The following is a 15,825-nucleotide window of genomic DNA, read 5'->3' as shown; positions in this document are numbered from 1 at the left end:
AATTTTTCAACAATAGATAATTGAACTGATACTTTTTTAGTAGTTATTTTTTTCAACAATAGATAATTGAACTGATACTTTTTTAGTAGTTATTCCTATTGTCTTTATTGATCTCGTTATACATTGAACAAGAGCCTATTATTCAAATTAGAACAAGATAATACCAGTATACTAGTTTTAATGTGATATTGTAGTGTAATTGCCTGTAAACAATAAACTGACAGTAATTTTTGTCTAGTTTGTCTGTCTATTTACTATTCGTTCACAAACACAGAATTCCAACGTCCCGATGACAAGGTTAGCTGTGCAAACTATACTCATCTACAACTGTTCAAAAACCTTTCTTATTCTGATCTATACAAAAATGTGGTTTGAATCGAAGCAGATTCTATTATTAAATATGTTTTTTGCCCAACTCACCAACAATATAGTAGATCTATTTTTTTCAATGTGTCCCATCCTCAAAGTTGAATGCTTTGATTACGTTGTTGGAGAGATTGTAAATAGCAAATACAGATCAAGAGAACCCTAAAAATGTATTTATTTATACCAATTTTAACGGTCTGCGTTACATCAATGTTATAAGTTTAGAAGGAGAAGAAGGTGATGGTGGTGGTGGTGGTTGATGGATTTGTGCGTTCCATGCATTTTATTCACCATCCATTTAGTAATTCTTATGACACCTTTTTTTTTTTAGTTCACTATCATATTTGTGATTGTAATTGTTTGTGCCTCATAACACTATTGTTTTTCTTTGAATTGACCAATAAGATATCATATTATTTAGTAAATGCCTTATAAAGTGGCTTTTAGTTGTTTGGGGGCAAATGAAAATGTCAAACTAAAAGTATTCTTACAAAACATCAACTCACACAGAGAAACTAAATAATGCAGTAAAATGAAAAAGCAATTTTTTATCTCCTAATGATACATTAGTATACTATTAATAGCTCAGATGTAAACTAAAGGTAATTAATAACAGTTGTTATTGGCAGGTAACAAAATGGACAGTATTCCTGGCTTTTCACACAAATTATTTTAGCCTCGGAACAACAATAGTAGGGATATTTTTTCTTTCTGATCTAAGTAAAACACCTACATCGGTTTCAATAGAACGTAATGCTAGTCCTTCGATGCCAACTTTAAGCCATCTGTAGATCATACCAATAACTATTCGTCTAGCATACAAATCACAGATTAGTGTAGCCTGTGTATGACATCATTGACATGAACTGACAGAAGTGTGCATATAAACGGTTTTTTTCTTGCGAATATCACATAGCCCTAACAAAATTTTTTTTGTTCCAACAACAACAGTAATTAAGTAAATAAATGTCAAATTATCTCTTTACTTTTCAACTAAGCATTAGTCTGCTTGTGAAATATCATCGAGATCAAAAGAGACAAAATCCGTTAGCACACAAACCAGGGAACTATTTTTGAAAAATTATATAAAATTCGTATGAAACAGGAATAGTCGGAGCCAAGTTTACTCAAACCTGAATTCAATTTTAGTAAAATATTATAATACAAAAAACCGTTGTGGAATTCTCTTATGCTTGCCACCTCACAAAGTGCTACAGATATATAACGGTATGCTAATATGAAATTTTCAATAATTATCCTATCAACTTTTACTCTACTACTAAAATCGTGAAATTTGTTAGTAGTTGAAGCAATTTATAGATTAATTGTAGACGATATTGGAAAAAATAGTGAACTATACAACACTAGTTGTATATCAACTAATTAGTAACTAACTTGACGAGTTAATAATATATCAATGTCTGCATTGATTTGACTTTTTCTCTTTATCATTCATGTGCACACACATTTTTTTTTTTTTTTTGTGGATTCTCATCAAACACCAATCAATTATCCAAAAGAAAAAAAAAATTTTTTACTGACAAAAACCTAGCTCAAAGAGTAACCATTAAAAGAAATCCTCATTAAATCCTTTTTTGTATACACTTGGATACCATCATAAGGTTGCCTTTTAACCACAAATCACAAACATCCAACAATCCTCATCTCATCTCATCTCATCTCATCACCTCGAAAATTTTTTTTTTCAAGTTTGGCTATTACTCCTTTGCCTCCTTTTTCCACTCTTTGAAAAATTCTTCAATTCAATAATCTCACAAAAACCGATACTACAAGTCATTTCAATGTCAGAACCGGAACAACAACCATTAGTGACGACAAGAGAAGAATTAATCCAGCGTCATAAAAAGGAATCCAAGGATTTAATAGCGACGATAACTGGATTGAAAAAGCAAGCCACCAAGAAAACTCGAAAAAGTGTTCTTAACAAATGTCAAGAATTACAAGATAATTTGGATCAGAAACATAGACAAGAATTAAAAGAATTTGATAATCCTCATGGAGATCAAAACGAAGAAGATGGAGAAGAAATAACGCCTGAACAATTGCTTGCACAATTATCCCTCGACAAGGAATCATCGACTATAGAGAACAGCAATAGTGGGAGTATAGGTGGTGGCGGTGATAGCGACAGCTCAAAACCACGAAAGAAAAGAAATCGACAACGAGAAAGATTGAATAGACGACAGGCAGAGATTGATAAAATCAAACAAGAGGCTGCTGTAGAAGCATCCAACACCATTGATTATCGACAAATTGAAATTGAATCAATGGAAAAACTATTATCCTTAAACAATTTACAATCATTTGAAATAAAACCTGATGGTCATTGTTTATTTGCTTCAATTCAAGATCAATTAAAGGTACGCCATCATGAGGTTGACCATTCACAACATAATGGTCCTGAAAATATTCCTCTGATTGACCAATTGAGGAAATTGGCGGGTGATTATATTAAATCAAACCAAGATGATTTTATCCCATTTTTAATTGATGAAAATACTGGTGAATTGAGAGATCTCGACGATTATATCAATGAATTGACGACTACAGCAACGTGGGGGTCTGATATGGAAATATTGGCTTTAAGTAAAGTGTTCAATTGTCCAATAAGTATTTACATGGCTGGGGCATCGACTTTAACCATTAATGAACATGGTCAATTGCCAGAATTGAAATTAGGATATTATAAACATTCTTTCGGATTAGGTGAGCATTACAATTCCTTAAGGGATCTATAGATGTGTATAGGTATAACAAACAATTTTGCTGCTGGTGGTGGTGGCTGAAAGGAAAAAATCTACTACCACCATCAAAACTCTTGTTCTTTTGTTATTGGTTGACAAAAATGTCGCTTGCGACATTTTCCTGATATTTTTTTCTTCAAGCGAAAAGAAAAAAAAAATATTTTTACCCCCTTTTTTTTTAAGCTTTCTTCTCCATCGGAACACAAAACCAAAAAATCATGTATAGTTGTGTAATTATACGAGATATCTAATGCAAGATGGTGTAAAACAATAGTTTTTTATTTTTCTGTTTTCGGTTAAATTATTCTCCGATTATAATTATAATACAACAACCTTAAAACAGGAATGGAAAAGAATGTTGTTGCCGTGTTTGTGACTGTGTAATTCTTACAACCTTAATTATAAAACTGTATCTATACCAATGTTTATGGATCAATTGATGTTAAAGAAGATAATCAAAGAGAAGTTATGAAAAAGAGAGAGAGAGAAAAAAAAAAAGTCTCTTGGTATACGTGTACTTTTCACCCTTTTTTTTTTTTCGATGTTATCTCGATGAAGCAATTTAATTGGTCCATTAGCATATACTCTTCTTTTTTTTTTTTCTCGCCTCATGTCTACAATATGTGGCGTGTCCTCTACCACACTAATCATCACATAACCACCACGACATAACCACAAAAAAGTCGTGTACTCATCCAGCAAAAAAAAAAAAGAGTTTTTCAATTTTTTAATTTTTCAAAGTGATACACAGACAGTGAATTTGCTCCCCGAGATAATAGTTGAGTTATCTAAATTAAGAAATAGTGAGCAATATTCCATATACTATTTTTGTGTGTTGGTTTAATTGTTTAATAGTTTATCTAAAAAAAATTTTTCAACTAAGTCAATTTGTAATAATCGAAGGAGTTGAAGGAGAAAAATAGGGGTAGGGGCAAATACAACTGTGGGATAAAGAGGAGTGGAGATGGGATCTTCAAGAGTTGAAAGAAATAAATGGATAAAGAAAATAAATCAACTACAACATATAAAGCCTGCCCTACCAGTTTAATAAGTACTTATCGATTGTTTTGATTAACTAGAGATTTTCCAACATTCAAGTATATTACTTGCATCGTCGATCATAAGTTCCACATTCTTTGTTTGGTGGGAAATATTAATTATCAAGGAGAGATAAAAGGATATTCAAGGCCTGCAATTATTATTGAAATTAGCAAAAAAGTATGGAGACTTATCCACACTCGGAGATTCTAAAATTTTTTGGAATAAAACAAGTATCCAATAAAATGTGATTACACCTCCGACTAGTAAAACTGATAGAAAAAAAAAAAAAAAACACAAAACCCCAAACATTGGCTGTACAAAAACTCACTTCATCGACATATCGGAAATGCTGTCAATTGTATTTCCGATATATAAACTTCAAACCATCGTGGGCCATCTCATGGGTAATAAACTGTCGACTTGTGGATTGCTCTTCTTTTTCTTGTAGATCATCAACGGCAACATCATCATCAAAATACTAACCATGAAAAAAAAAATTATACTTTTTCACTTTTAACTTACCAAAGAACAAAAGTGAAAAATCAGGATAACCATAGTTGTAGTTTTTGTGTTTAAATTGATAGTTTAAATATACTTTCCATTTACTGAACACGTCTTACACTATTCCGCCGTTTTGTTCATGTTCATTTTTTTTTTTTTTAGAACTCATTTGCTTCTCCATCATCTTCCATGTAGTTTAGTAGACAAGACAACTGTGAAAAGAGGTAGTATGTCTTATCTCTTTAAACGTCTATGATTATTTTCGCTTAACTGTGTTCCGTGATTTGTAACAAGATACATAGAAGCAACCAATTAATCTTGGGATTCAAGAAGAGAAATCTTCATCCTTACATTAAATGATACCTGAAATTGACAAAATTTTTCAAATTGTGATTTCCTGATTTGCTTTTAATTTCGTCAAAGTTTAATTGCAAAAAAAAAAAAAGACACCTTAATTTTCAATCATATCGCAATAAACGTGTATTACTAAAAGAGAAAAATAATAATAATCTTCATTTCATTGAATGGGATTCAAGGTGTGAGTGGTTATTATTGTCGGAATATAATAAACGCTTATTACTGTAACCAGCAAAAGGAAAATCCAACACCCCGGGATGAGGGGATTAGTCAATCAGGATTAGAGAAACCACACATTTAGTTTGAAATATGTTGCACCCCCCCCCCCCCCCCCCCGCCCCCATTGATGAATTGTAATATCTGAGAATAGTACAGTCTTATCCCTTAGGGTTTCTTGAACTCTGGTGTTTACCCCCCCCTTCTGATTTTAAGCTTCTAATCTTGCCATTTAGTTTGCAGTCACTATTTCATATCATAGTAGCATCAGACACTTATTCGTGTACCATAAGAGTGAATCTTCTCCAGACTTAACAAAAACTCCTTATTATACAAATGCGATTCTCCTCACATTTGTCTACATTAATGTGGCATCCATTGTAAGGAGTTTGTTGAAGATAACAATTGCATATCAAAATTAATAAAACAATAAGTTCAACTAGATATTAAGTTGGATTAGTTTGATTTAAGCCTTGAAGTATTATGTAGAAAAGAGAAACACAGAGTATTTGTATGTACACGACCAACTAAACTGAAGAAACCCGATATGAAAAACAATTATAAACTATTTAAAGTGGAATGGGGGAAGAATCTACAATCAGAGACTTTAAGAATAATTGTGGTTAGTCAAAAATACAAGTCTAAATCTTTTTATTTACGCCATACATATCTATATAGGTATTAAATATTGTTTCCTAATTATCTTATCTATATTAAGAAAAAACGACACAAACAATTTATTATCAACTACAAATGAAATGAAAAAAGACTGTCTTTTCTGGATAAGGTGGGAAATTGACATACCACTTTACCACAATGCACACTATAAATGGTACAGTTTTACACTCCTAGCATTAATTGCCAATATAGATTTATCGATCGACAGATAGATAAATAGACGAGCAAATATAATTCATTGCCACAGTGTTGACTCTGGTACTACCAGCAATACAAGTTTGTTGACAGTGTACACATACCATTGTATTATTGATTGTCACATTTTCAATAAACAGTTTGATATACTTTTAGTTTTATTTTTGACATTACGGTTAGACAACAAAATTCAGAGCCCATCTTTCTACAAACCTATCGTTAATATGTTTCTTTGACCGAACCACAATGGAAAACCAAGACCAATTCACTACCTGGTTTGGAACCTCTACATTAACCTCAAACCTATATCCTCACCTATAGAAGAAATCATAAGATTCCTGGCTTTTGGAAAAACTCGGGAAAATTTTTTTCCTCTTTCTTTTTTTTTTTTTTTTTTGGCTCTTGTGCTTGAATTTCAATTTCATTCTATTATTAATTATGTAATCAGTGTAAATCATTAAAGACATTTAAAAGTTAATAAAATGAAAATGAAAATGAAAGGGGGTAGTAGTAGGCAGAACTAAAAAAAAAAAAGGTAACATAAGATAATCTTTGGTATTAAAAGACTATGAATTAGAACAGGAATTTAGTGATCAAACTACTTGGATTAAAACCCATTCAATTTGATTTCTTTCCACCTCGGATTTCTCGTTGATTATTATTTGACACTTGTCGAGCCCCTCACTTCCTCCAGACTCTTAATATTACTCAAATGTTAACAATCTTGTAAATAATATCATCCTACCTTTCTCTTTAATCTTATTTGTTTTTGTGAAATCCATAACACAAAAGAGGTTTTCTTCTTTTTCTTTGAGTGTTGAAAATGACCCATTCCCCACGTTGCAGTCAAACGGCATCAAAAAAAAAAAAAAAGGAAAATAGCTTAGAATCATCCGCCAGCACTACCATTATTGATAATACCATTGAGATACCTTGAACTACTTCAGAGAATAAGCAAGTAATAAATTTACAATAAAATGTAAGACCAGATAACGTACTATGTGATGGTTGCCGACCAGGAGATGCGTTGAATGAATGGAGTGGCTAATTCTATTGTCTTTACTTTTTTTTTTGACTTTAAACGAATATCGTTGTAATGACAATACACCAAGACTTTTATTTTAGGTAGATAACCAGTATCTAAGAAAGGGAAAGGATCACCAAGATTATTTCTACTTTTCTCTTTTTCTTGGTGGTATACTTATCAATGATTTCGATTCAGATCTGACGACCAGAAAAACATAAAGTCAATAATGAAAGAATACTAAGAAAACAAGAAAACTTCAATAAGCGATCAAGATATTACATCATCAATTTGCGCCACATCATACATCAACCATAGTATATTGTGTTTTTATTGGTTATATATGGTTATTAGCGGCTTATCCCATCTATCGATATCATCATCAGCCAATTTGTGAGTGGTCTAAATTTGGATAATTGAACCAAAGCCGCACATAAACCATTAAGTTAAATATAAATTGAGAATAAAACTAAGTTGAACAGAAATGAAAATGAATACAATAATTAAAGTTTAGACTAAACAATCAACGAAAATCATGGAAATAATAAATCTGAGCCGATTACGTAACATAACTGGATAATCATAACGAAAGAAAGAGATCGCAACAGCAATGACAATGTATGTACGACAATTAACAACCCGAGGTGTTTTATTTGCAAAAGGATTGCCCCACATGCAAAGAACAAACACCCAACTTGGATATAAAAGAACTCGGTAGATTGAATAAAAAAAATTGGTCCCGTCAATTCTCGACAGTACAATTTGACCAGCAAATTCTAGATTTATTATCAAGTGGAGATAGTCGTATCATTGTTGCATTTAAATTAATTTCCTTTTATATTACCGCTTTACTGAATACACACATACATACATCTTTTGAGTAGTAGACAAAAAACTTGACGAGATGCATAAGATACTTTATTGTCGAGAAACATGTATGGACAATCATTGATACTAAACTTGCTTTTTTTTTTTTTTTCACCAAAAAGAGTTTGGTTTTATTAGACATACCGTTCTTTCTCATCCAAATTCTTCTGCCAAACTTAATAGACTTTAGTTCTTATTACCTGAATTGAAAAGAAAAAGGCAGTACTACAGGTTCCCTTTTCTCCGAGTACGAATCATGTGATAAAATTCTACGAATAGAAGAAAATAATCCATAGTGTTCATGGTATTTTCTTTACAATTATTTAATTCAGACAAACAAGGCAACATAACACTGTAATTAAGGAGCCTATCTTATGGAGCATTTGATTTATTATATCTTAATTCACGCCACGACTACAACAATAACATCCAAACCACCAAGAAGATAACTATAAAGTCGTGAAAAATAAAAATAACACGAGAAGTAAACAAAATAGAATCAACTAGAATAATAAACCAAAGACGACATCTGCATCACCATAATTGTCGCTCTAGATGTATGTATCGCTAAACAACCTTGCAGACTTTTGTCTTATTGTGAATATAGAATATTTATACAATTGAAGCATTCATACCGTACTCGTCATACCTCATACCTCTTCCTTGTTGATCTGGCTTGCAATTCTCTGTAGTCCAAAAAAGGCAAAAAATGACTGTTTTTGGTAGTAATAATTAGTGATGGAGTTGTTCTTCTATCATCTGGAGAATGTTATTAACACACACATACTGTTTCTGCATATAATCAACTTTTTCTTTTGTTCCCCTGTTGACGTCAGACTTCCTATTGTTTTGTTTTGTTCCTGGTTTCGAAAGGTTCTGAGACTTTATTGTCCACACTCGCACACATTACAAGCTATTTTTCAAAGAAATGTCGCAGGCATTAAAGGTGGTAGTAGTAATAGTAATATGACTGCAAAGTATAGTTTCGATTTGAAAGATAACAGACACCAATGTATAAAAGGCAAATTATCCAAAATAAAAACAATATGATAAACTAATTGGTTGGGATTAACTAAACTAACCTTGTATAATATTTTATTGTCTTTTCCTGTTTATACACAGTTCTGGTACTAATTCTGTTCTGGGAGATAGCTAATCTACAGTTCTGTCTCGAATTTAATATTATTATCATCACTTCGAAATAACCTTGTTATTTTTTTTTTTTTTTTTGTATAGATTATTACTCTATCCTTGCACATCTTATTGTTGTAGAATATAATATACACAATAAGAAAAAGCCAAATTCACACTTGAACTAAAGGAAGCCGATTACAAGAGAGCAAGTTTATATGTGCAAATATGTGGAGAGAGGAGTACGTGTATGTGTTAATTGTGTTATCACAATAGAAACCCATACTATCTAGAGATAAGTTTGTGACTCATTATCAAAATGGAATTGTTTCCTATTACTATTCCGATGTGAAGCTATGTTTATTTGTCCCCCGAAATGTTTCTTTAGTCAGTACAAGAAGTGGGATTTTTTTTTACTTGTAACCGCTTATTCTCAGCTTCATCCTGTTTCTCCTCATCCTTCTCAATTAAATAAGTTAATTCTTGGAAGATCAACTACTTGTGGTTGTAGTTTCTGTTTTAGAGAGGGATGATTTCCTTGCAAAGGGACATTAAATCTGACGACAATTAAATTTATTTTATTTGGATGGAAAACAATCCCCTCCCATCTTCCTCCATCCCCTCAAGAATAAATAATAATATATTATAAGTTACTGGATAAACAAGTGCTACTTGTATCTAAAATACAAAAAAGCAACTTCCAGTAACACAAAACTCTATTTTTTTGCGACATTGTAATTACACCAACTTTTAACCACATAGAGTTGTATCTATTGAAATATTCCTAAGTTGTACTAGGCCAAGAAAAGAATCATACAATGCATTCTTGCAGAATAAAACAACAGAAGAAAGATTCACTAAAAAACTAAATTGTTTATGTCGTCGTTTTTTGGTATAAGCCCTCCCCCCACCACCACCCCACCCCACCCCCTCACAGGAATTGACATTTCAATACTTTAACGACAATCGAATGCTTGATTAGGACAGTCTTTGTGTTTGCTTCTACGAGTGCTACCACAAATAATATTGGCTACATCAGAAGAATATAATAAAAGTCTGCTTAGGGGTGAACAAGAAAGAGTATTCTTTGACGGTGGTACGATAATATCCACACGTACCACTATTCTATGATCAATAGACTTGATTTTAGTAGGAACTAAACCAAATATTGCATTCTTCTTTCTTTTTATTAAGCCATGGTGATTGGTTATGAGTATTTCAATGTCACATTCTCCACAATAGGTAATCTTAGTTCCCTATTTCCCTTAATTGTTTCTTTGGTTTGCCACGGGGTTCCAGAAAAGAAGAAAAAAATGAAGTTGTATTTGCTTAAATTACAGAAACTTTTTCAAAACCTATAGATCCCATAATGCTACTAGAAAATCCAGCTGCAAAAAATGGTTAATAATAAACTAGCAAACTTCCTCTTATGTCTCATTCCTAGGTAGTGTGAGTTGGTTGAAAAAAAACGTATGTCGTTATGTGAAGACTTTTACTGTGCTTACGTAATAAAGGTCACATTTGTATTTCTTTTTTTTTTTTTTTTTTTAAGGTAAGGTTTTCTTTTTCTTTTTTTTATCGAATCAAATCTCATCACTTTATAATCACTTTTCCACAAACAAACTAATCAAACATTACGAATCAGGATGGGTTGGTTTTGGGCAGATAAGTCAAGCCAGAACACGGTCAAAGCTTCTAACTCTTTTACCACTGCTTCGGCATGTCCTATAGATCACTCCAAACTTTCAACTTCTTCGCCAACATGCCCTGTCAAACTCAACAACGATAATGACGAAGTTTTAAATCCTATGAACAATATGCCTATGGCAATATCATCTGAGAGAGCACCTGGCCAGCGCATCAAATTATCAACCGAAAGAACCATATCAACTATTCCTCGTGGTGAATCAGAAGATCAAGGATTATGGGAGTATCCATCACCACAACAAATGTTGAATGCCATGTTACAGAAGGGGAAAGGTGATGGTATTCCCGAGGATGCAGTAGAAAGTATGGTTGAAGTTCATAATTTCTTAAATGAAGGGGCATGGCAACAAATTTTAACTTGGGAAGATCATTATACACAACAAACTAAAGTGGAACCACGATTGAAGAAATTCACCGGCAGACCCCATGATTTATCACCAAAGGCTAGAATGTATTTATGGCTAGGCCAATTGTTCCCGGAAACGTTCAATACTATACCTCCATTTGATAGACACGATTGGACAGTTTTGAGAAGTTGTGGGCGTAATCAAGGTTGGAAAGAGGTTCGTTATGTCATTGATTATTATGGGGCTCCTGATGATGAAGAAACAGGGATGCCTGCATTCATGTTGGATACTCGTCCTGCTTTAGATAATTTTACTAATGCCCGTGATAGATTTACTCATTGGGCTTATCCTCTTTGGAAGAAAGCTATGGGCGAAGTCAGAGATTAAGAAACCAGTTCTTTATTTGGCGGGTATTTATGTTTTGTATTTTTAGTTTTATTTTCATTTTAATTTTTTTTTTTTTTTCAGGAATATCTCTTGTTTTAATTTATTTATGTACATGTATATAGAAATTGTTATATAAAGTATAAATTGTTATTTATCTACAGTTTGCTTATTGTTTGTCAAGTTTGGATAACAACAAAGCAGGTACATCCAAATAATTGGTCAACTTTTTAATAAAATCGGGTAATGAAGTTCCATAAGAAGTCCAATCAACCTCAGCCAATTCATTAACCAATTGTTGCAATCGATCCTTCTTTGCCTTTCTTCTATAATGCTGCAACATGAAATAATAGGTGTAATAATTAGGTTGAACTTGAGAGTCTTGCTTCATTTTTTCAAAATAAAAGTCAGCTAATTTTTCATCACGAGATAATAAATTATGAATAAATGTATTCCAAATAATTGGTTCATTTCTAATTTCTTTAATATAATGATTGAAAATATCTTCACCAAGTTTAACATTTCCCAAAGTGAGTTCACCAATCATCATATTGGTATTCAACCATGCCGAACGAGGATATCTGGACTTTAATATGTCAAAAAGCTGTCTGGCGGCTTCAATGTTGGCTCCTTGAATCAAACCTTTTAATAAAGTAGAATGCATTTGTTCGTTGAATCCACGTTTACCAGCATTTTCAGATGACTCCATTTTAGCTAAAAAGCTGGAGAGATCTGGAGTTTTACCAATGGCATGTAAACTTTCAAAATAAGCATTGATCATAGTGGTTTTGATCGATACATTTTCAGCAATGTTGTGCTTTTTCATAAAATTGGTGATACCATTAATGGCCTTATAGTTTTTCTTCTTGGCATAATAATTAAGAAAGTCATTCATGACATGGGTATGAGGTTTATATTGAGGGTAAGCTTCCATAAATTGTTTCAATTTCGACTCGGCCTCTTCGATCTTACCATTGTAAACCAACCCTCTCAAAATTCCATCATTACATAAACTAATGATATCTCCATTGTCCTTGACACCTTGGGCGTATTTATCAATGTACTCTTGAGCTTTCTCAAATCGTCCAAAGTTGGCATACCCACTAACAATTGCACCAATAGTTTCACCATTGAATTGAACTCCTGAAGATACTATGGTTTGTAAAGTTCTCTCGAAATTTTGCAAAAGTTCCTGTTGCTTGGCCTTGCCTCCAAAACTAGCAATTCTTGAAGGATTCGTCATTGCTTTAATGACTATATTCCAAGCATTAATTGAGGGCTTTACTCCTGAATTCATAATTGTTTCGAATAAACTAAAAACTTCGTTGTATTCATCAAATTGGAAGTATCTTTGCATTAATGCAACAATGACTTTTTCATCAATTTTAATATTACGCTTATTACAAATATCAACCACATTTTGATAAAACTTATCGAGTTGCTTTTTATCTGGGGTGTTTTCAATTTTCTTGATTGAACCGGCCCCATTAGGATTAAATCTCTCTTGAGAATCTGTTTGTAACAAATTGCAATATTCACGAAATTTGTTGGGATCGTAGATATCCAACACTTCTAAAGTTTTCTTAATGTGATAAAATGGTGGTACTTTACCAGTAGGGGAAAACCTTGCGGCATCCACTGGTGAATATGCAACCTTTTGAGCAATACACGATTGAACATAGGCATAAATTGCCAAATTTGTCAAATCGTAAGGTTGATATTCAATTTTGGTTTTGACTCCATTAAAGTTATCAACATACAAGAAATCATGGGATTTGGTATATTCAAAGCTCTTGAGCCAGTATTGCAACACTTCTTCATATGCTTCAATGTTTTGTTTAAGAGTGTTGGCTGCTAACAGAGTAAAGTGTATTGAATGAGCAATTTTATTCTTAACAAACATATCAAGTATTTCATTTAATGAATGGTCAATTGTTGTTTCAGGCTTTTGTGCCAACACAAACAATTCGGTGGCTAAAGGATAAAACTCCCTAAAAATTTGTCTATCAGTAATATTCTCTGATTTTTGAATTTCTCGTAAAAATGTAATCCCTTCTTCCAAAATACTATAGGCTTCATTCAAATCAGTAGAGGATTGAAGGATGGTTTCTTTGATTTGCCCACTGATATCTCTTAATTTAGGGTTCACTGGTGTTCTCCTTGGAAGGGGTTTCTTATCTTGGTTTCCCTTTTGCGTTGGTTTGGAGACCGTTGATTTCTCTGTTTGAACAGATTCTGACGATGTTTTCAGACTGGCATGGTCTGGTGTTGGTGTTGCAGTGTTGGTGGTGGTGGTGGTGGATTGATAGCGTAAAGCCATAGTACCAGCTTTAGTAGCATTTCTTATTTGAAGAGCACTACTCTTAACAGTCCTGCCCACAATCTGTCTCAAAGGGATCATCTTGATGGCTTTTGGTGGTTAATTAGAGATTGGTGCCAAAAAAAAATTGTCAGAATTTTTTTTTTCACTAATTTGAGTGGTGGACAAAGGAAAAAAAATGCAGAAAGCGAAGGGCAGAATGGTTTTAATAGGATCAACATGGCGGTATGCCATATGGACCATTACAGGGTTAGAAGATACATAGTATATATGCAACGACCACATTATTCTACAAAACTAATACTCAATTTGAACATTTTAATAAAAACAGTTGTATATATTCTTTGTCTATTTAGAAACTCTTTCTGATGAAGATGTTAGTAATAAATTCATATCAAAATACCCATTTCCCTGAATTCACTCCATTTGGTGGCAATTATAATTCAGATATATATAATTTAACAATTCTTATCATAAACAAAAATATCAATTGAGCTGGGTTTAATGCTGTGGAGTCCTAACGACTCAGTATCATCATTGAATATAAACTACCAAAAAAATGGAGCAACATAAAGCAGAGCAATGGGAAATGGTGACAAACTCACAAATTAAGATTTTAGATTTGAAAACATACCTATATAACAAGTGAAGTTATATTGTAATGAGGTTGTAGAATGAAGGAAAAGAAAAAGAAAGAGTGGGAAGAGAAGAAAAATTTTACTCTATTTATTTCATTTTTTTTTTTTTTTTTGCAGAAATCAAGAAGATGCGTTGCTGGAATTCAACAGAGAGTTGTAGAAGAAAAATTAAATTGCAGATCCACCCAACCTCACCTGAACTCTCTGACTTATAAATACGTCCACTAGGACTCTAATTCTTCTATCAACAATGATCTCAAACAGTAGAGAAACAAATTATGTCATTTAAAGTCAGGCCCATATTCAAAATATGGTCGTGCATTCTGGTAGAATTGTTTACACTGTTCTTTAAGTGCGAAAAAAACTAGGGTTTCCATACTTCAGACATACTGATAACAGTAGCCAAACCAACAGTGTGTTAACTACAAATTCCTATAGTTCAATATACAAATACATGAATGAGACCAAGACAGATTCTTCTGTCATTCCAGATCAATCTATTCAAGAGTTGGTTTTTTTCAACTATCACGAATATTTGGTTCCAGGTTCAGATGACACTTCATTAGTGATTAATCATTTCCCAAATACACACACAGTCCTTTCCTCCAGCTCCTTTAATGAAACTAGAATCATTCGGATTCCTCGTGTATATCATACAGTTCAATTTCCTGATTTAATCCCACAATTTTCAAGTTACTACCCCGGCACAGAGCCAGGTGCAATCACTCTGACACAATCTACCAGTGGATCTTTTGAGGGTAATAATTTTAATGAAAGCTCGTCAATTCCCAGTTTGGAAGGCATTATACTGAAGAATGAATTTGAAAATATAGTCAACCTAGTCAATGAATCACTTGTGGTTGCATTTAATCCAATGAGCAAGAGAATATTACTTGAAAACTTATTGGATCTACTATCTGGAGGGTTGTTTGTGGGTTTATTAAATTTACTTGGGATTTATTCATTTACGAAAAGAAAACTAATCGATCTAGAAAACCAAATCAATTCTATTAACCAAATTAATGAAAAGAAGGGTGTAGACTTTAAGATTATATCGCCAAGAGTCACTGGATATTTATCTGTATGTATAAAATAAGTACAAAAGGTTTCTTGCATTATGAGGAAAATTCCTTTTACTAACGTTGCAATAGCTTGATGTTCAAATATCGAAACCCAGGTAAATGTTAAAGAATACATGAAAAATCTATACTGGGCGACAATGTGGTGGTGATTTCTTCGCATTACCACAAACTCAACTCAAAAAAAACTAGATATCTGAAGACGTCTC

At 32.7% G+C, this 15,825-nt stretch overlaps 4 protein-coding genes across 4 annotated transcripts; 3 read left to right on the top strand and 1 right to left on the bottom strand. All coding sequences in view use genetic code 12, as the record gives it.

Annotated features, from left to right (window-relative positions):
- Window positions 1-2,168: 2,168 nt before the first annotated feature.
- On the top strand, window positions 2,169-3,125 carry CD36_51210 (cysteine protease, putative; the record flags this gene model as incomplete). The annotated part of the gene is made up of 1 exon (XM_002420380.1): window positions 2,169-3,125. One exon carries the CDS (start codon window positions 2,169-2,171, stop codon window positions 3,123-3,125), a length of 957 nt encoding a protein of 318 aa, XP_002420425.1.
- Window positions 3,126-10,787: 7,662 nt separating this feature from the next.
- Window positions 10,788-11,582, top strand: CYC3 (cytochrome c heme lyase, putative; the record flags this gene model as incomplete). Its single annotated transcript, XM_002420379.1, has 1 exon — window positions 10,788-11,582. One exon carries the CDS (start codon window positions 10,788-10,790, stop codon window positions 11,580-11,582), a length of 795 nt encoding a protein of 264 aa, XP_002420424.1.
- Window positions 11,583-11,748: 166 nt separating this feature from the next.
- Window positions 11,749-13,980, bottom strand: CD36_51190 (conserved hypothetical protein; the record flags this gene model as incomplete). Its single annotated transcript, XM_002420378.1, has 1 exon — window positions 11,749-13,980. The coding sequence occupies one exon, from the start codon at window positions 13,978-13,980 to the stop codon at window positions 11,749-11,751; it is 2,232 nt and encodes a 743-aa protein (XP_002420423.1).
- Window positions 13,981-14,991: 1,011 nt separating this feature from the next.
- On the top strand, window positions 14,992-15,768 carry CD36_51180 (Ras modification protein, putative; the record flags this gene model as incomplete). Its single annotated transcript, XM_002420377.1, has 2 exons — window positions 14,992-15,618; window positions 15,715-15,768. 2 exons carry the CDS (start codon window positions 14,992-14,994, stop codon window positions 15,766-15,768), a joined length of 681 nt encoding a protein of 226 aa, XP_002420422.1.
- Between the last annotated feature and the right edge of the window lie 57 nt (window positions 15,769-15,825).

Source organism: Candida dubliniensis, chromosome 5, assembly GCF_000026945.1.
Source record: "Candida dubliniensis CD36 chromosome 5, complete sequence".
NCBI classification, from domain to species: domain Eukaryota; kingdom Fungi; phylum Ascomycota; class Pichiomycetes; order Serinales; family Debaryomycetaceae; genus Candida; species Candida dubliniensis.
The sequence above is the reverse complement of the archived record's forward strand: the minus strand, read 5'-3'. Positions and strand labels throughout refer to the sequence as shown.